The sequence below is a fragment of the Peromyscus eremicus genome, chromosome 7, assembly GCF_949786415.1.
Source record: "Peromyscus eremicus chromosome 7, PerEre_H2_v1, whole genome shotgun sequence".
NCBI classification, from domain to species: Eukaryota; Metazoa; Chordata; class Mammalia; order Rodentia; family Cricetidae; genus Peromyscus; species Peromyscus eremicus.
Window position 1 is genome coordinate 49,831,947 of NC_081422.1, and position 21,375 is coordinate 49,853,321.

Consider the following 21,375-nt stretch of genomic DNA (forward strand, 5'->3'; position numbering starts at 1 on the left):
TGGGATAGTGCCACAGGAGAAAGCAGACTGGACCCACCCTGCTGCACAACCCCTGCCCTCCCCTGCATCCTGAGCAGAGCACAGAACGGAAGCCCTAGAAGAGGCCTCAGGAATGAGAGTCAGCTTGTGCTTGGGAACCTCTGCGCTTGTTCGGGCTGGGCCTTCTGCTTTGCTTCCCTTCTTTCAGCTATACCCTCTGAACCTGGCTAGCTGCCACATCTTTCCTCTACTCCAGACCACCCCAGCTGGGTCCCATGGGAAAGCATTTGGTTGTCTAAAGTTACTACTAGTCCCGAGTCCCCAGGCAGGCTATAAACCCTGTCGGCTTTGGTCTTTTCCTCTGTAGCATGGGTTCATGAGACTTTCATGAGACCATGCATCTAAGCGGCTCAGCAAAGCATCTTGGGCATACAAAACTCTCAAAAAAGAGTTATTGTCTTTACCCATATAGTGTGGGGTCTGTCTACACATTCAAGTCACCGTCTTACACATGAAGAACATGAAGCCTAAATGGAGAAGAAAACCAGGCATGGTGGGTCTTGTCTGTCATCCTGGCACTCAAGGTGAGGCAGAGGAGAGCCACGAGTTTGAGATGTATAGTGAGTTCTAGGCCAGCCTGGGCTAAAGAGTGAGATAGTGTCTCAAATAATAATAATAATAATAATAATAATAATAATAATAATTATTATTATTATTATTATTATTAATGGAGAAGAAAATTACAAGAAGAGAAAAATAAAATAAATAGGCACCTTTTGACCAGGGTCTAGCCCAGTGAGTGACCCTGCCTCAGAGACACAGAAGTAGAACCAGATGTCTGGGTGATCAGCCCAAATGTCCCCAGGTGGCCCGACATAGGGACAGCAACTGAAGCTTCTGGAGAGTCCAGAGAAGCAGCGTCTGCCCTGACTGCCTGGCCCATGTGACTAGTTGTGGGAGGTAATGAAGGTGATGCCAGCCCCTCCGGAGGGAGCCCCATGCCACCACTGCCTCTTGCTACAACCACAGGCTTGCCGCTCTGAAGCCATGTGCATGGAGGAGAGTCCTAGAGAAGCTGGGGGTGGAGAGGAAGCAGCCAATACAGAGGGCAAGAGTCCTGGAGAAGACTCTTGGGCATGGAAGGAGCCGGGACAGTGGAAAGGCCATGCACCTCCACGTCTGAGTCGTGTGGGTCCCATATGTCAATGCCCATCTATCTGGCCATTATCTCGGCCCTCCACGCAGAAGGCAGCAGCGAGACCATCCAGTATGTAATCAATTCTTAGTAAGCCATATTTGCCAAAACTTCTGGTTTATGTTTCAGTTGCTTTGTGACCTGGGGCAAACTCCTGTGCATGTGATTTCCTCAATCTCTCCCCTACTCACTAGCAGGACGGTGTGCACCAGCGTTTTAAAAGCCAAGGTTATCAGCAGGTCTTCATTCCGGCTCCCAGAGTTCCCCCAAATCTAGGGTTACATGGAATTCTGACCGTATAACTCCCCTATACGCTCTTTTTACAGGATTATCAGCCAAGCCTACAGCTAACTATATCCATCTGGCACAATCAATAGGGTTCTCTGGCTTTCCCACTTTCTCCGGCTCACTTTTATGTCCACCAAAACAAAACCCCTAGTCAGAGGCAGCAGGAAACATAGCCATGCTGAACATTCCTTTCAGAATGAGAACATAAGGTGCATTTATGGCTGGGGTTTCCAGTCCTCCAGCCGGTGCAGACACACCCAGGCTCTGGCGGCAACCCGGCTCCCCTGCTATCCTGGGAGGAAAAGCTTGCTCTCTGCCAGCCTCACCCACAGCACTGGACCCATTTACACAGTCTCTGGGGCCCCATTTTGTAGCCAAAGAGTTTTCAGCTAAACCCATTCAGGGCATGAAGCCAGAGGACTCCTGTAACTACCTCCAAATAGCTTCCATCTTTCCTCCCCTCCATCATCGTGAATACATCACCAGGTCCGGCTAGTTGTCCAGGTAGGTCATGGGCCTTCTACAAATTGCCACACCCTCCTCAGGTGGCAGGGTCTCAGGTCGTACAGCTCTTTGTAGAGCACTCAGTAGGCTGAGTTTTGATTTTGTGTATGTGGGGTGTGTGTGTGTGTGTGTGTGTATGTGTGTGTGTGTGTGTGTGTGTGGTGTACAGCCAAAGTTGAAATCTGGGAGTTTCTTCAGTGGCTCTCCACTTTATTTATGAAGGCACGGTCTCTCACTAAACTCAATTCTAGCTAGTTTAGCTAGTTAGGTAGTTAGTCCTGAGATCCTGCCTCTTGTAAGTTGCCACTGCACCTGCCAGGCTTTACCATGAGTTCCGGGGATCCAAACTCTGGCTCCCATGCTCATGTAGCAAGCATTTGATCGGATAAGCCATAATCTCGGCCCAATATGCTGACATACTTAATTCTAAAACATTCAAACAATAGCCACCAACTAGCAGAAAGGATTTTTAAAATATTTAACGAAATTACCCGATACGTCTCTAAGACTAAACAAAAGCTACGGAGAGGCAGGCTGAGCTTCTTGTCCATTCACTTGGGCATCTGCTTGCATTGTCTAGAAAATAAAGGGTACAGGCAGCAGAGTTTTTGTAAAGGATGTACAAGGATGACTTCATATTAGCACAGCGCTATTGGTTAACTGTCCCTCTATGGTGCACTTTCACAGAACATCATGGGAGTGTTCCTTGAGAGTAAAGTTTGAGAAACACTAGTTTCGGAGGGAAAAGGCCTCTGAAACTTGTCAATGACCCCTACAAACTGGCTTCCGTTAACTCGTATTTCCAAAAACTCTACATTTCTGCCCCTCACTGCCTCAACTATCCACACGAACTCCGAGCTCAGTTTCTTCTTCCATCCTACATGCTAATGCAAAGCCTCCAGCCCCTAAGAAGAGCCACCACTGGCCCACACGGTGACATTCAGTGACAACGCCTAGTGTTTGCTCTCTGCTTTTGCATCTCATCTTTTCTGGTACAATTCAGAGGGCAGGGACCATGGCTTCAACAGCCTGTGACCTCAGAGACTAGCACACTGTCCTCTCTGACAAGTGAAGCTAAGGCTACCTTAGGCTGTGGCTCCCACACATCACAGCTGCTGAACCACCGAACACTGCAAGAATGTTCCTGGCAGCGTTGCTGAGCACATGGGGCGATGCTGGGAGCAGCGTCACCACTGGGCCTCAGGCTGTGTGAGGGAAGGAGCATCTCTGTCCTCTCAGGGGCTGTCCTGCAAAGGGAAACAGGCTACCCAAACTCCCAGGGACCTGAGGAAGCCAACAGACCTCAGACAAGCAGAAGGGAAGAGGAAGCACACACCTAGTAGGAAGCACATTGCCCTTGCCTCCTTCCCCATTGCTTCCAGAGGTCCAGAGCCAGAGGAAAGGGCAAAAGGAATAGATAATTCAGTTTCCAAAAAAGTGAAGGTCAAAGGGGCACCTCAGACCAAGCCTTGTGGGCTGTTTTCACTTTAACCCATCTTCCATAGCTGACTTCTTGTGTGTACATGTTTTTATATGTGTACAAATGTGTGCGTGTGACAGCCAGAAACTGGCATCGGTTGTCTTTCCCTCGCTCCCTTTCCACTTTAATTTTTCGAGGCAGGGCCTTTTATTTAGTTAGACTAGCTGGCTAGCAAGCCCCATGGATCCACCTACCCCCATCTCCCCAGTGGTGGTGTGACCTTTTAGAAGGCAGGTACCAGTTATCCAAACTCAGGTCCTTATGGTTATGTAGTACTTCACCATCTGAACCATCTTCCCAGACTTCTGGAAGTACGTTCCAAGTTGGCGCTCCAAGGGACTTTCATCCCACAACACTGCCTGTCCTTTCTGCCACAAAGCCTCGTGAGTAGCAAGAATCATTTAGTGCTGTGTCTGAGGTGGATTACTATGTAGGCCTGGTCTCCCTGTCCCCTGAGTTGAGGGAGACTCAGATTTCTAGTGAAGGCACCACTCCGAAGCCACACTGCCCAGTTTCAAATCCTGGCTCTGGATTAGCTGTCAATTTGAAGTTACCCAACCTTGTAGAGGTTATAATTATGGCTGTAAAGCAACAAAAGCAGGATATAATTTAACAATCATTAGGAAGACTAGAGGGATAGGAAGTGCTAGGATAGTGCCTGGCTATATGCACAGTAAATACTGTACAGCCAAGGACTGCAGAATACCTGTGACAGTAGTCCTGCAAGACTGCAGAATACCTGTGACGACAGTAGTCCTGCAAGACTACGAGACTGCTGCCAATCTCCTGTTGTGTGGTAGTAACATGGCCCAACATATCAGCCACACATCTGCGGGACAGATGTAAACAGATTGACTGTGTTGCCAGTCACAGGAACACGTATGCACACTATGGACACTAGGGTAGAGTTGGTTGTGGCTTCTAGGTTTGTACACTCAAAGACACCCGGAGAAGAAAATGGACATTTCTTAGAACTTAGCAGCCTGGTAAGTAACATGACTATGCTAAATGCTATGGTGAGGATGACAACCAGCCGTGTCCAGTCAATTCTGGTTCTTGGAGCTGGGAGAGGGCAGCTCTGACAAGAGGAATCAGTGGGAGAAAGGACAATCGGTTCAGCTCAGAGGTAGGGCACCACCTGGGGTGCTCCTTTCTGACCGGCATGTCTCAACGGGGGTCCCTCTACAGCCATCACACCTGCCACTGCTCCTGCCGCTGCAACAGAGGCCAATGGAGAAGCCCTACAAAGTACCCCAAAGGTAGAAAGATACAGTAGTCACTTCATGAGGTGACTGAAGCCATGAATGCCCAGGCAATTCAAGTTATGGTTTTCTCTCCTCTGCGTCCCACTATTTCAACCTGGGCAACAGGGGGCACAGCCCGATGACCCCACAGCTCTGGCATTCTAGGATCATGGTACCAATGTGTTCATGACTTGTGAAGACCTACCACTTTACTGCAGTCCTCTCACCCCACTAGAAGGCGAAAACGCCACAGCTTCCAAAAGCGCTTTGCAGCAAGTGACTGCAAGTCAAAATAGGCTCAATTGGGCAGTGGCCACGTGGGGTCTAGAGGGCCTCACTGCTCACTTCCCATCTCTTCCTTATGGTGCTGCGTGCTCAACACAGGGTGCCACCTCAGTTGGCAGGTCTTACGTATTCCACTCTGCAGATGGCTCACATGGCCCCAGACACCTGCCCATGGCTTCCTGCGGGCCTGGCCATAGCCTCACCCACCTGTCTCTGACCTGCACGTAACTGGACTTGAACTCCTGGTGCATCAGAACCCTGGGGCAGGAGAGTACAAGTGATGACCACATGTTCAGATGAGGTAGGGCCTGGTTGTTTTTCTCCACACAGAGGAAAATACCCGGAGAGTAAAGGAAAGGGCAGAGCATTTTCTGAGCAGAATTTAAACATTCATAGCAGTGTCAAACTATCTGCATAAGTTATAATGTCTCAAGAGTCGTCCTTCTCCACTCCCCCTCCTTTGCAGACACAAAGTCTGATAAACTAACAAACCCCTAAAATGGACACCTGAAGTTTAAGTTAACCAAACACTTACAGCATGGTGAGGCACAAGTCAGGTTTACTTTTACATTAGCTGTTTTCTGAAGACTAGGGTGCTTCTAGAACATTCACACTTTGTGGTCAAGCTTCTGTAGCTCTGAATTTGCCAATCCAGCTCCTATCTTCTGGGATATGCTATTCAACAATTAAACTAGGGTGACCAGGCTATGGGAATTTTCATGCTAACAATCTTGCCTAAAACAGAGATCACCTGTGAATAAGACAAGTGAAGAAATAAGATGATGATGGTGATGATGATGATGATGATGATGATGATGATGATTTGAGACAGGGTCTATGTATGTAGCCTTGGTTGGCTGGAACTTGATATGTGGACTAGGCTGGCTTCGAGTTCACAGAGATCCATCTGCCTTTGGGGTGCTGCGATTAAAGGTGAATGCCACCACACCTGGCTAGAAGTGCATTTTATTCCCTTTCTTCAATTTCTTCTTTATTTAAGAAGTTAGGCGTGTTTCTGATAGCAATTTTAAAGGATGACAAAACTTTATTATATATTTTATTACAGAATTAGAAAATGTCAAAAAAATAATTGTTTAGGACCACAAAAAATTAAGAAGGAATATAACAACTGATTCATCAAAAGACATTCTAGCTGCTGTTAGCATAATTTTTTCCCTCAGATTATGAATTTCTATGATTTCAGCTGAATACTTTTGACAGTTTCCTTAAGATATGATTTTGATTTATTTTTTCTTCAGTATTTCTGTCATTTCAGGAACCACCTGCGAAACAAAAAAAAAGCTAAACCAGTAATTAAACAACTTAAGCCCTCTCTGCGATAAGGCCACAGAGCTCTTGGGGAGGCCACAGAGGCTAAAATCATGGCAAATCTGTTCAGCAACAAGTGCCATTCAGGCACACACATTCCTGCTCACTCGCTCTTCCTCCCAGCCCTCGTGAGATGGCAAATCCTCTGTGGGGAGAGCTCACCAGGAGCACAGGCTGTCAGGGTCTAGAGCTAACTTCTGCCCAGATGCCTTTTGATACAACCACAAACTTAGACATTACTAAAAAGACTGAGTAGGAGGCTCAGCTCTTCTCTCTGGGGCTGAGAGCAGCGAGACCTCTTTCCCTTCGTAGTCCCCCAGCATCCCTCCCACCTTCACAATGCACCTCACTTTCCTTCAAGTCTGCACACCAATGTCACTCCTCATAACTCTCAACCTCCTCTAGCACTTGCTCTTTCATTCTTTTTTTGTGTCGTGCTTTGTTTGTTTTTTGAGGCAGGGTTTCTCTGCGTAACTGCTCCGGCTGTTCGGGAACTCACTCTGTAGCCCAGGCTGGCCTCGAACTCACAGAGATCCCTCCTGCCTCTGCCTCCCGAGTGCTGGGATTAAAGGCGTGCGCCACCATTGTATGGCTACTCTTTCATTCTTGCATTGCACACTTCACCAACATTTTGTTGGCTTTCTCACCATATGTTACTATTATGTGGCACATTCAAATGAAAACATTCAGTACCATTGCTTTTCATTAAAATCAAGATTTTGTGCCAATGCTGTGGCTGGTCAGCAAATAAACCACAGCAAGTGCAAACGCCTGTCCTAAAACACAATTAACTTTGACCCTTAGTCCTGTCAGGTCAGGCTGTAACTAGAATGTGACATTTGGACAGCCGAGGAGAGCCGACAGTAAGACTAGGATGCCACACAAATACTCTCAACACCAGCCGGGTCGCCTGTGTAAAATATCAATTACCCCGTCTTTCAAAGGGCTGTGAGCTGCCCTAGCTTAGAGATCTCCACTGACCGCTGCACTGATGAATGCAGCCTCTCAATTATTTAAGAGAGCTACATTTCCACAAGGTGGAAATAATGCGTTCCTACAAAATTTATTAAGGAAATTGTCGACATGTTGTTTCTTCCGAATGTCACTTTGTCTCCAGCCTATTAAAAGGCCTGTGTTTACCATGGAGCCAGCAGGCATTCGCTCAGGGCAGCTCTAAGTGCTGGCACCACTTCCCCTGGCTTTCCTCAGTGGAGGCACCATGAGCTCATGCCAGTCACAGGGATGACATGCTCCTCGAGCCTCACGTGGGACCAACGTGTTTCATGAAAAATATGCCATAGCACAACATCTTTCCCCAGGAGATCAAACATTTAGAATATATAAAAGCTCACCCTACAGAATGTCCCTTAACCAAACTCCCCACAGAAGAGTCAAGGGGACTTTCTCTTGTCACCATTAAACCAACAATAGACTTTACAAGGATTCTATATAATCCATTAAGAGGAAATGCTAAATGTAAAGGCCCAGCCATACTGAAAGACCTAGATTCTTACTTTTAATCTCCTTTAGACATTGCAGAAGCAGCCAGCTCTACTCAGGAAATGCAAATCAGAGGAGACTTGAATTTAAAAAGAAGGCAGTCTACTGCCATAAATCCATGATGAACGTGTTCCCCTTAGAGCTGGGAGAGTGGAGACAACTCTGGGTATGGGATTTCTCTTCTGTGTGATAGAAATGTACTGGGATTAAAAGATGGCTGCACAGCTCTATGGATATACTAAAAATCAACAAACCTTACATTAAGTTTGTTGATCAATTCTGTTACCAGAAATACACTCTAAACGTGGTCATCTTATACCAGATGTAGGAGAATGAGAGAAACAGCACTACATGCTCCAAATTAAGGAGTTTTTAAGAAAGAAGAGACCAGTGTAGCCTAGGAAAATTCAGAACATCATCCTAGAGAAGAAAAGGAATCTGGTTAAAAGAGAGAGGGAGAGAGGAGAGGGGAGAGGGAGAGAGGGAGGGAAGGACAGAGGGAGAGAGAGAGAGAGAGAGAGAGAGACAGACAGACAGCTATAGAGATAAATACTGGAGGTTCAAGAGGTAACAGAGTATAACGGCTGTGGTGGGAAGGCAGGAGGCATAACAAATCCACCCCCTGGGAACACTATGGTCTTTTCAATAGAGGGTGCAGGGCGACCGGGAATCCACATGGAAAAGAATGAAGGTGGGCCCCTATCGCACACCATATACAAAAATGTACTCCAAACAAATCAATGACTATAACCACGAAGTTGTTAGAAGAAAACCTAAGAGTCAACCTGTATTACTTTAGGCTGTCCATCGCCTCTCAAAGCACAAGCAATGAAAGAAGCAATAAACAGACTGGACTGCATCAAAACCAAAGCGTTTGTATATCTAAAGAAGTTATCAAAAAAGTCAAAATAAAGTTGGGCATGCTGATACCACCTTTTATCCCAGCACTTGGGAGGGAGAGGCAGTCAGATCTTGAGTTCAAGCCCAGCTTAGTCTACATAGCAAGTTCTAGGCCAGCCAGGGCTACAAAGTAAAACCCTGTTTCAAAAAACAAACAAACAAAAATAAATAAATACAAAACAAAATCCTTTACTGAATGAGAAGAAGTATTTAGAAACCATATATCGGATAATGGCTTTATATTGACAATATGCAAAGAACTCAACAAAAAGTTAAACAGCCTAACCAAAGACTTCGGATATAGCTCAGTGGTAGAGCATGTGCCTAAAATGCATGAAGCCCTGGTTTCTACCTCTTGCACCAACAAAAAGGAAGCAAGGGACTTGGGTAGAAATGTTCAATACACATCTTTTCTTGAATGTTCTTAACATCATTAGTTACTGGTGAAATATACATTAAAACTATAACTGAGATACTACTTCATCCCTAGGATGGCTCTAATTAAAGGAACAGAAAATAACAAGTGTGGATGAGGCTGTGGAAAAAACCTTATACACTGCCATTAGGAATGTGAAAAGGAATGTGTGACCTCTGTGAAAGCAGTCTAGAAGGTCTTCCAAAAGCTAAGATGGAATTACTATATGACTGGGCAATTCTGCTCTGTGTGCATGCAAAGAAAATGAAAGCAGGGATTTGAACATATACTTGAAGCCCAATGATTACTACAGTATATTAGGAAAAGTTTTCTTAGGTCTAACACTTGAAGCATAAGCAACATAAGATTAAAAAAAATAGACAAGTCAGACTTAATCAAAACTTAAAATGTTTATACTATAATGAAAGTGAAAAGGCAAATTCAGAATGAGAGACCACACTGGGAATCATACCTGATAGGGAGCTAACTTCCAGACAGACAAACAACTTACAACTCAAGAACAAAAAGGCAAAACAATGTAAAAACACAAGAGTCACTTCTACAGAGAAAATATGTAAGTGGCTAATAAGAATACAAAGAAAATAGTTAACATCGTCAGTCACCAGGAAAATACAAATCACAACTGAAAGATGCCACTTCGCATCTACAAGGACCTGTATAATCAGGAGGACACAGTAACAGGTGCTAGTGAGTGTATAGAGGACTCAGAGCCCCACATCCTTCTAATGGGAATGTAAACTGGTACAGCCACTCTGAAAGCAGATGGACACACACTTCTACAGCAATTCCATGCTGAGAAAAGAACTCCAAAGAAATAAACACCACTATCTATATAGAAATCTATATATGGATGAGAAATCTATACATGGATGCTCATAGTGTCATTATTCACAATAACAAAAAAGCAGAAACAACTGAACGAACAAACAAATGTGGCATATTTCAGTGATGGATGCTGTTTGTCAAGAGAAAAAAATAAAGTACTACTAACACGTGCTTCGACAAGGCTGAAACCTGAACCTTAAGCTCAGGGAAAGCAGCCAGAAAGAGCACAATATTAATGATTCCAGCTATAGAGAGAAGCCAAGATGAGCAAGCCTGTCGACTAAAAGTAGATTTGGGGAGCATGTAGCATAGAGGTTATGGGTACAGGGTTTTTCTGCAGTGGAATGGAACTATATTAACATTAGGTTAGTTGTACAGCAGCATGACTAGCCTAACAATAATTAATTATTGTTTTTACATTTATCTACATTTATTTTGTATTTAAGTATGTGGGTGCATGCATGTGCATGATTATGTGTGCAGAAGTCAGAGGACAACTTTGCAGGAGCAGGAGTGTAATCTCTCATTCCACCATGGGGGTCCCAGAGATCAGGTTGTCAGGTATGGCAGCAAGTGCCTTTACCTGTTGAACCATCTTACTGGCTCTAATTATACATTTTAAAGATAAACTAAAAATTGTTTAAATTGCAAGTCTGTGTGAGGGTTTGTGCACATTAATGCAGGTGCCCACAGAGGCCAGAAGAAAGTGTTGGATCCTCTGGAGCTAGAGTTACAAGGGGTTGTAAGCTGCTGATGTGAAAGTTGGGAACCAAACTTAGGTATTTCACAGGAACAGAATGTGCTAAGCCATCTCTCCATTTAAAAAGAGCAAACAGTATAATTATTTTATACTAATAAAGCCTTTATATTAAAAAAGCCAGGTGATGTTCAATGTCCTGTCATTCTAACACCTTTTATAATATTTACCAATTGCTTTGAACACCTACTATATATCTGAACAGGAGAAAATACAAACAGGCAGGCTAATATTTACCACAGACTGCAGCAGATGCAGTGTAATCACAATCTTAATTAATTACCATCTTTAAGGTAGGCAGTGTAATATTTACAATACTTATGATGAAGGTGACACTCAGCGAGATTAATTTGGCTGAGATAGTATAACTAGTATGAAGACAAGACAGAATTTGAATTAAAGCTCTTAATATATCATAGTATTTCTGTTTGTGTCCTAATTCAAAATTTTTGAAGGGTGAAGCTGTATAGAGATAATAAAATTTCTCTTTTGCAGGGCTAGGAGTGGTAAGAACACTTGCCTAGCATTTGTAAGACTCTGACTTTAATCCATAGCAAAACACACACACACACACACACATACACACACACACACACACACAGAGAGAGAGAGAGAGAGAGAGAGAGAGAGAGAGAGAGAGAGACAGAGAGACAGAGACAGAGAGACAGAGACAGACACAGAGACAGAGACACATACACAACCCTTCTTTTCATACCAGTTCCCTCTCTCACCAAGACATCTCAGTGGCTAAACAACTCCCCTAACAGTTACACACCTAGGTCAAACAGGAGCAGCTGACCTACATGAACTCCAGGTTCCTGATGTAGAACCTCGGCATTACTGAATTGGGTTATATTTTTCCCAAGACAAGGCCTAGGCCCTTTAGAGGGTCCTTTGAGTGAAGAATGACCTATGCTGAATGAGAGAACAGCCTCCTAGTTTTTCCACGCAGTCTGAGTCAATAGTGAGTGCCATCAAGCAGCTGAAGGGTCTCAGGTCTATTTCTCACTGCCTGGAGTCAGTCCATTTGCCTTGCCTCTATTCTCAGGCTGCAGCCTCCCCAGTGTGGCGCACACTCCCTCAATATAGTTCCATGTTGGGGATTCCTATTCTGGCAAACCCATTTCTCCAAGGGCTGAACGCTACTCTCAGAGTGCCAACTTCTGCATGAATGATTCTGCACAAGCAGACCAGAGTGACAAAAAGAGGCTGAGCCAAACATGAGCTGTGTACCTTTAAATGTAGCTAAGTACATTTCAAGTGATCATCAACTACAATTTGCTAAGTAAGTTTCTATGGTTAAAGTAGTCTTTCTCATGAAGAAGGCAAACACACAGAAGTAGTAGTGTAAGAATGCTCACAAATGAAGAGTGTTTAAAATGGGGGAAAACACATTTTCCTTAAACCTGTCACATGAGAAAGGCCTTAACTTTCAAATTTAGTAAACAGAATATTCTTGTTGAGCCAGTTAAACTGGACTTGAGTGCCAACTCTTCCCTGAAAAGGTCTCATATCCTCAGCAATCCCTGAATGAAGAGCTTGATGCTCATTTCTTTAGTGTATCTACCAAATGTGGTCCTAGGTTCTACCTATGGTGTCACTTTACACTATGCTGATTCAGTATGTGATACACCAAGATGCGTGGATATTTTACAGTTTGGATTTCTTCGAAAGAAGAAAGCTGTGTTGCATAGTAACATCACAAAGCTGTTAGGGAGAATGCATTTTAAGTAGGACAAAATTATGTAATCTATTAACAGCAAGTATACAGATGCACAACACACATTTTTGTCTATCGTTTCATTTTTGACAAAACCCACTGGATGGCAATGTTGGTGACAGCAATCCCTTTTAAGGTTAGCTTACCTTAAACAAATCTGCGACTATCCCATAATCTGCCACTTGGAAAATTGGAGCTTCTGGGTCTTTGTTAATAGCCACAATTGTCTGTGAAGTGAAAAATCACAGTGATCAGCAGTTCTCTTACAATACACTAACTATACTTCCCTCTTACAATACACTAACAGTCTTTATTTCTCAAGACAATTTGGAGCTTCAATGCCAACACTATACATATAAGAAGGTTTTGGGTAGTATTGTAGTAAAATATCTACCGCTATTAAAATATCACTACTGAGACCATCTCAGAGTAAAGAGTTTAAAATTATTATTCTCTTAAAATTCTTTCTTCACAAGAAAAAAAAGTTTGATTTTTAGATAAAATAGTAACAAATCTATACCCCAAATCATAATGCTTGTAAACTTTTGTTTCCTATATATTCTATTCCATTTGTTATTCATCCTGGATCTGTTGTGAGTATATAAAATCTATCTTGCCAACCTGCTATTAAAGGAGAACTTTAAAAAATTTAAAAGTCCTTATGTATGCAGCAAATACATGCAATAAAACAAGTTACTGGGGCTCTTGTAAAAACTACCAAAGATTAGCCTTACCTCCTACAATGCATTACAAAATATGAAAGGTTGTGGCAGTTATTTACAAAGTAGGAAGAATGGTTTGGTATTTCCCATAGTTGTTTTGAATACCATTACAATTAAGTAAAGTTAGAGCTGTGACTCAAATGCAGTATTATTTTAATGGATGGTGGATTACCATAATTCAGATTTCTAGAGGTGAAGTTAAATTTCTAACTACCTGTCATTGTATCTTAAGAAATCCACTGGCTTAGAATAAAGGCTTCAGAACATGTCTAATTCCCCTAGCAGGGCTCCTGAAAGGGACAGTAGAACATGTCAGAATAACAGATTGGAGCTCAGTGTGGCCTTGATGTTGGCCAGCTCAGAGACAATACATGAGTTTCACATGTGAGTTTCAAATTCAGACTTGTGAGGACAAACATGCCTCACAGGCCCCAGTTTTCACTGATGCTTCTCTTCTGGGAAAGTGTACCCTGCTTCACAAGCTAGAAGCAGAGATTTATTTAATTGATGATGGTTAACGATTCTCCTGGAGGCCACCTAGTCAAACAGTTGACAGTTTAATCATCTGAAAGCTTTTTCATCCCACTACATAAAAGTTATTTTAAAAGAGTGAGCACATAACTATGGGCTAGGAACCACAATGATATTAAAAAGAGAGTGAATGGATATACTTTTCTGGATTACTAAAATAATATTCTTAAATTATCAACTGCAAAACTGCTAAGATAAAGTCTTGCTTGCTCTCAATAGCTCCTTGTAAATTCAAGCTTTTCCTCCTCCTGTTTTAAATGCACACATTGTATTCAACCATATCACTGTGTATATAGTTCAGTATACTGACTAATTTGCTACAATAATCCAATCTGATATTCAACTACACTATCAACAGCAGTTCATAGTCAATGTGATTATCAGATTTAAGCCATTCTAACACCTCATTTTAGAATTTTGTTTTGTTTTTTAAGACAGGGTTTCTCTGTGTAGCTTTGGAGCCTGTCCTGGAACTCATTCTATAGCCCAGACTGGCTTCGAACTCACAAAGATCTGCCTGCCTCTGCCTCTCGAGTGCTGGGATTAAAGGTGTGCATCACCACCGCCCAGCTCATTTTAGAATTTAATAAAAATTACCAATAGAAATCATTGGCTCCCCATAAAAGACAGAGTTAATAGTAGTTAATACTTTTTCTTCTGCTACTTTTTTTTTTTTTTTTTTTTGAGCCAAGGTCTTTAAACCAGGCTAGCTTTGAACTGGTATTTTTCCTGCCTTAGCCTCCATGGTGGTGGGAATGAAGGTGTGCGTCACCATATCTGCTGGGTTACTTTTTATTCACTTAATCACTTAATTACGTATCTGCTGACTGGGTAAAGAGATGTCACCATTGAAGTTTATTCTCACAGATTATTCCCCAGCTGTGGTCTCCATATTCCAGCTGTTCCTGGCTTGCTTAGACATACACTATCAAGTCTGCTTTGTTTCCCGCAGCAACTAGTCCTGTTGCCAGGTGAGGGGAATTTTTCACCAGGATCTTCTTGGCACACATAATCTTTTATTTTAGAGAAGCAGTATTTTAAACACATCTGAAATGGTCTAGCTAAAAATGTATTTTAAGCTTCTGGTACTGGACCAGTTGTGTGTGTGTGTGTGTGTGTGTGTGTGTGTGTGTGTGTGTTAATGCACAAGTCACATTTTCCCACTGGCACTGCTGTTTTCATAGCTTTGTAAAGAAACCTGCCATCCAACTGTGAAATCTGCCTGGGTCTGAACCAATTCATTTAGAAGCTACAAAGACATAGTGCATGTATTTCTTCAAGTTAGAACTTAAGCCTGTTAAAAGTTTTATTATCTTTTATATCCAGCTTCCATCTGAATGGATAAATGCAGGGTTTCAGATGCATCTCTGCCTTCATGAAAGATAAGTTCATAATTCAAACTGTACATTATTATGCATGAGTTAATATGTCATACTCTGAAATATATGTTCAGAGTTATTACAGAGGCCTTGCAAATGTAGTCCAAGTAGTAAGTTAAAATCAAGTATTTTCACTACACAGTGCACCTTCAACAATTTCAAAGGTATTAAGATTGCCCAATACTCTAACCCAACATGTGTCAGTCACACATTGCTAACAACCCAGAAGAGGGTAGTTCTAATAGGTCACCAAGTAAAGATGACAAGAGAATCAGGGACCAGAACCTTATTAAGTTGCTTAAGCCTCACATCTTCCACCCAGATTGTCAGAGCTGAAATGGATACTGGTGATTATCTAACACCTACATTTGGGAGACAAAGAAACTGAAGCATGGGCAGACAGGGCCCAGCACACAGTAAGCTTGCCTTAAGGTTCAGCTGTGCCTTGGGACAAGCTGCCCCTCCCCACTAACAGTACACTACACCTCAGGCAGGGCATAGCAACTTCAATCTCTCAGTTCCCAGATGTATGTTAATGTGAAGTGTTCAAATACACACTCTAGCTGCATGTATACAGAAATGTGAAAGCTTTTCCTCTTAGCTCTCTAATTACTGCACATAATTACCTTGCTGTCCTTCATCCCAGCTAAATGTTGGATGGCTCCAGATATTCCAACGGCAATATAAAGTTCCTGAAACAAGAGACCACATTATTAATATGCATTTATATTATATAACACTTTTGAGGCAGAGTCTCAGGTATCCCAGGCTGTCTCAAACTCACTACCTAGCTGGGGATGACTCTAAAATTCTAATCCTCTTGCCTCTACTTCCCAAGTGCTGATATTACAGGCATCCACCACATCTAGTTTATAGAGAGCTGTAACTGAACGTAGGCCTTGTGCATGCTAGGCTAGCACTCTGCCAACTATGTGCTACATCTCCAGCCCTATACAATACAAACTGTATACTATTAGCAATATAAGTCTTAGGCAAAAGATATGTAAAATGAATTTCCCAACATGCACCACTTAAGTCATGCTTTTCTTCTCCAAGTTTTGTACCACAGTTCTCTTTTTCTAGTGAGTTCTTAGAGTGGTGATGGTATAAAAATACATATACACACACTGAACAGTTACAATGCACCAAACACTGCTAAGCATCTCACAGCAACCATCCCAGTTTCATTCTGGCACCTATGGCACTCACGTGGGTATCATTGTGCAACTCACATGTTGTATCTACAAGAACACATTGTAATATAAACACACATTCAAACATATTAAAATAGGTTTTTTTTTTGCTTGTTTGCCTTCTCACAAAAGGATATTTGTGAAAATGGTAATTAGGATCTACTAAATTTCCTATTTATAAAGGTCAAGAATACAAATTAGTGTCAAGTATGTGTATGTTCATAGACAGATGGACGAATGGATGGGTGTTCACAAACATACACACACACACACACACACACACACACAATGGATGGGTGTTCACAAACATACATACACACACACACACACACACACACACACACACGCACGCACGCATGCACGCCCCTTGCTGAATAATAAAAAGGAACAAATTTCCTGAAAGCATTGGGTGAGGCTCCCACATGGGCATTTCTGGGTGATGGCATCTGCACACCTTCCACACAATCTGCCCCCAGTAATTAGAAGGAAAGCATAGCCAACTACTGTTCTATCTCCTTATCTAAAAATTTTAAAGTACTAATGTTTGAAAATTAAAACTACCATCATGGAAGAGTGATTTAACAAGCACTTAATTACAAGAGCTTAGCTGCTCCATTTTGTCTACTCAGTATAATTAAAACTTCAACTGAGAACCTTTTCCCACCCATAAACTGGCATGCCCTGGCTTGGGTGGGAGGGGCATTGACCATGTAACTAGAACGTCACTACTTTTGGGTGAGTAACATGCCAAAACACTGGAGGTGGCTCTGCCATGCTTACTTGTTTGTTTGTTTGTTTGTTTGTTTTTTGTTTATTCGAGACAGGGTTTCTCTGTGTAGCTTTGCGCCTTTCCTGGAACTCACTCTGTAGCCCAGGCTGGCCTCGAACTCACAGAGATCCGCCTGCCTCTGCCTCCTGAGTGCTGGGATTAAAGGCCTGCGCCATCACACCTGGCTCATGCTTACTTTTGTTACAAGGCAGACACTTCAGAGACACTAGTACCATCACGTGGTCTCACCTTGTTTTTTCTATTGCTTACGATCTCGTTTAACTGCTCACTATATCAGTCATATATAGTCTGATATAGCTAGTATATGAGCCCTCCAGTGTTATGATATTTCATAAAACCTAGGCGTACATGGACATGCATAGGTCATTTTCTCTCCAGTGGGTCTTAGTCTACTGGTGCTCTTTCAGCAGCCTCCAGAGTACTCTCAAGAATAGCCAGAACTGAATATCATAAGCAGAGAGATCCTTCAACTCTGATGCAGCCCCTCTAGTACATTGGTAGCATAACCATGAGCCTTCTCTTTAAGAGCATAAAGTGTCCAACTGCTTTCAGAATAGCACAGTGCCTCTATGTAACCTGAAAGCAGTCTTGTCTCCATAGTGAGTTAATCAAGTTAAAAGGAGCTGAGCTTGTTTTCTGAACCACTTGTACTAGTCTTGCCCCAAGTTATTTATGTATGTATGTATGTATGTATGTATGTATGTATGTATTTAGCTTTGCGCCTTTCCTGGAACTCACTCTGTAACTCAGGCTAGCCTTGAACTCACAGAGATCCACCTGGCTCTGCCTCCCAAGTGCTGGGATTAAAGGCATGTGCCACCACTGCCCGGCAACCCAAGTTATTTTTATAAGGAGACCATTACTATCAGTTGTGAACAAAACTGTAGTGTCAATATGCTATGGGAGCTGTGCCTCCTTTTCTCTAGCCTGCAGATAGTAAGAGCTATGTGCCTTAAAGATTGTGTGTTGGGATGTGTTTACTACCACAGAAAGTAAAGGTGACTAGCTAATACATGTTTGGTCCTGAATACACCAGTACTTGCACAGCTGAATTACAGTGTGGTAACACACCCAGTTGATGTAATGATGTTAAAATTATTCAGACAGAAAATGTCTCACTAGTCACTCTTCCTGATCACTCTTCTATGCAGCTTCTCAAAGCAAGCATTGGAAAAGATCAATAGTCCTATAAATGAGTTTTTCTGACATACATGTCTGCATTAAAATTCAACACATCTTAAAAGCTCCATCTGTAGCATGAAATGCTAATAAAAATGTTAGTTCATTCTGGCAATAAATATGAGCATAATATAAATAAGTCTACTTTGAACTTCTGCATCCTTCAAATGAATCCCATTGCTTTTTATCATAAATGTACCAAGGAGACAACAGAATGTTGTCAATCCAAAGCCAATCCAAAACAGGTGCTTCAGGCTATCTATGACCAACATCAACAGCCCAAGGGATCCCCCTGACCAATAGACTTCATTTTGTTGTCTAAAAGTACTGAAATAAGACCTTAAGAAAGAGAGTTGGAGGCTGGGCGGTGGTGGCGCACGCCTTTAATCCCAGCACTCGGGAGGCAGAGCCAGGCGGATCTCTGTGAGTTCGAGACCAGCCTGGTCTACAAAGTGAGTTCCAGGAAAGGCGCAAAGCTACACAGAGAAACCCTGTCTCAAAAAACCAAAAAAAAAAAAAAAAAAAAAAAAAAAAAAAAGAAAGAGTTGGGGATTTGGGCTGCTGTGCTGAGGCCCATGGCTCTCAGGCAGGAAGAGAAGCTTTCTTCTTCCTTTTAAAAAACATGTTCAGGCAATTAGACTAATATCCTAGGATGCTTCCTCTGGCTTCAGAAAGCATTTTTCTGTATTTCAATAATAATAATTAGTATGTACAAAACTCTACAGATGCTAATTTATGGAGCACTTCGGATAACTACTTCACAGCACAAGGCAATCCCTGCCCTGAGGCACTTTCCTTCTAAATCAGTGAAATAACTGGAAGAGAAAATGAGAGACACTGAAGGGAAGAACAGCAATTAAGGGTTCAAAAAGAGGTGGGATTAGAGACAGAAACAGATACTGGAAGAAGGAGATGGCATCTTGAAGCTAATCCTAGGGGCTTTAATAAATGTAGGAAGAGAAAAGGAAAAGGGAGAGGGAGAAGGGAAGGAGGGAATGAAGGAGAGAGGAAAGAGGAGGGAGGGAGGGAGGGAGGGAGGAAGGGAGGGAGGACATGAAAGCAAAACCAGATCCACCACACGGTGGGTAGCAGTATGGGTTGTTTACTCTGCAGGGAAGAAGTAAAGCCACAGGAGAGAAGAGCCAAAGTGATGTGAGAGAGAGAGATGGCACCAATAAACCTGACCCAAAGAAAGCACTAATTCTTTTACTTTTCCCAAATGCTAAACAAAACCCAAAACAAAACCCTACACCTGTAGACCCATCCAAGGAACTCAGGGGCTGAGGAGTTACAGTGGACTGTGAGTCAAACACCAAGTCTCCGGATGCTGCTCACAAATGTGCTAGAGCACTGCTGGGGTCAATAACCCAGGCTCTGGAGACTGTTCAGATCAGAATCCATTATTTAACCTCTCTATGCCCCTGCCATTTGCTCGTCTCAAAACTAGGATCATAACAATTCCTACTTCTTAGGTTTATTGTTGAGGTTTCAGTCTTCAGCACAGTACCTGGTTTCCCAATACACAATGATCTCTCACAGTCTGAAATCTGTTCAAACCTTAATTCTCCAATCTCACTGGCGAACTGGGTGGAGTACCCTAGGGGGGGCCTCAGGACTACCGTGTACAGGGTGCACTGATCAACTCTGGAGAAAGGCACCATTTATGTCAGTCACTATTAATCTACATTTTTATTACGATAGCTTTCTAACAGATGGCAGCTCAGGAACTTAAGAAAAGAGTACTTTAGAATTCAAAGGGGCAGCCATAATGCCTTGTGATGCAAATAATAAAATGTATAAATGTACCAGAATAGGAAAGAGTTCAGTGGCAACGGTTAGCTGACTTTTCTCTACTTTATGTGTGCATGTGTGTGCTACACAGCCTAGAGGCTAACACTGGGTATCTTCTTCAATCCTTCTTCCCTTTAGTTTTTGAGACAGGGTCTCTCATTGAACTTTGCTGGGCTGGTTGGCCAGCAAGCCCCAGGGATCATCCTATCTCACCTCTTCAGCACTGGCATTACAGGTATGCAATGTTTCACACGGCTTATTTTCTGTTATAAATATATTTTAATTCATCCCCTGGGAATCCAATAGAATCATATAATGTATTTTGATCACATCCACCCTACTCCCCCATACCCTCCCAACCACATGTTCTCTTTTTTAAAAACACAGAGTCCAATTAGTGCTGCCTGTAGGACCATCTACAGGAGCCTGAAGAATTCTAATTCTCCACCCCCCAACAGTCATCAATTGCCAGTAGCTCCTCAGGTAGGGGTGGGACTTGATGAACCCCTCCCCCATCCATGCTGGAATTTTGAATGGCTTGATCTTGTCCAGATCTTGTACAAGAACCCATAGCCACTGTGAATTCATGAGTGCAACTGTCCTGTCATATCCAGAAAACACTGTTTTGTAGCAGTCTTCCCCAATCTCTGCCTCTAACAACCTTTCTGGCTCTTCTGTGACGTTCTCTGAGCCTTGGAGACAGAAAGTATGACATAGATACATCTCATTTAGGAGTGAGCAATACAAAGTCATTTATTCTCTGCATTTTGAGCTGTTATGAGTCTCTGCTTTAACCACCATCCACTGCAAAAAGTTTTTCTGATGAGGGTTGAGAGATGCACTATTCTATCAGTATGAAGGTTAAGTACTTAGAAATAATTTGATATGACATCCACTCAGTAATAACAGTAGTAGGTTTTCCTCCATGACCCATGACCTCCCTAGTCATGGGTTCTTGACCCAGTTTACAGTATCAGGGCATGAGCTGTGTCTTGTGGAGTGGGCCTTAAAGTGGCTGATTATCCCCCTTCTCACCCCCTAACATTCAAGACACTACTGTATACCAATGTGCGTATCTTGCCAGGCCAGTCAATATTATAGCTCACAGGTAGCTCACTAAAGAAGACTGTTGATGGTTTTTCTCCCGTCAGCCTGTATAGCACCCTCTAACACTATAAAAACTAGCCAGGAGGGAGGAAGCTTCTACTTCAGCTTCTACCTTGAGTTCTCCATGTCCTGTAACCCAAGTATGTGCTGTCTTCCACATCAGGGTTGTACCATCAAGTTCTGGTAAGGAATCAAGAACAGTGGTAATAGCTTGAATGGTTTGGATGTGTCAGGGGGAACT

General features: G+C 42.7%; 1 protein-coding gene across 1 annotated transcript in view; it reads right to left on the reverse strand.

Moving 5' to 3' along the window:
• Positions 1-5,998: 5,998 nt before the first annotated feature.
• Etfa (electron transfer flavoprotein subunit alpha) overlaps positions 5,999-21,375 on the reverse strand; it is a 61,934-nt gene continuing 46,557 nt past the window's right edge. The window contains exons 10-12 of the mRNA XM_059267920.1: positions 15,701-15,766; positions 12,589-12,669; positions 5,999-6,258 (exon numbers count right to left, since the gene is read on the reverse strand). Coding sequence (XP_059123903.1) covers positions 6,220-6,258; positions 12,589-12,669; positions 15,701-15,766 — 186 coding nt within the window. The 3' untranslated portion in view covers positions 5,999-6,219. The remainder of the gene's footprint in view (positions 6,259-12,588; positions 12,670-15,700; positions 15,767-21,375) is intronic.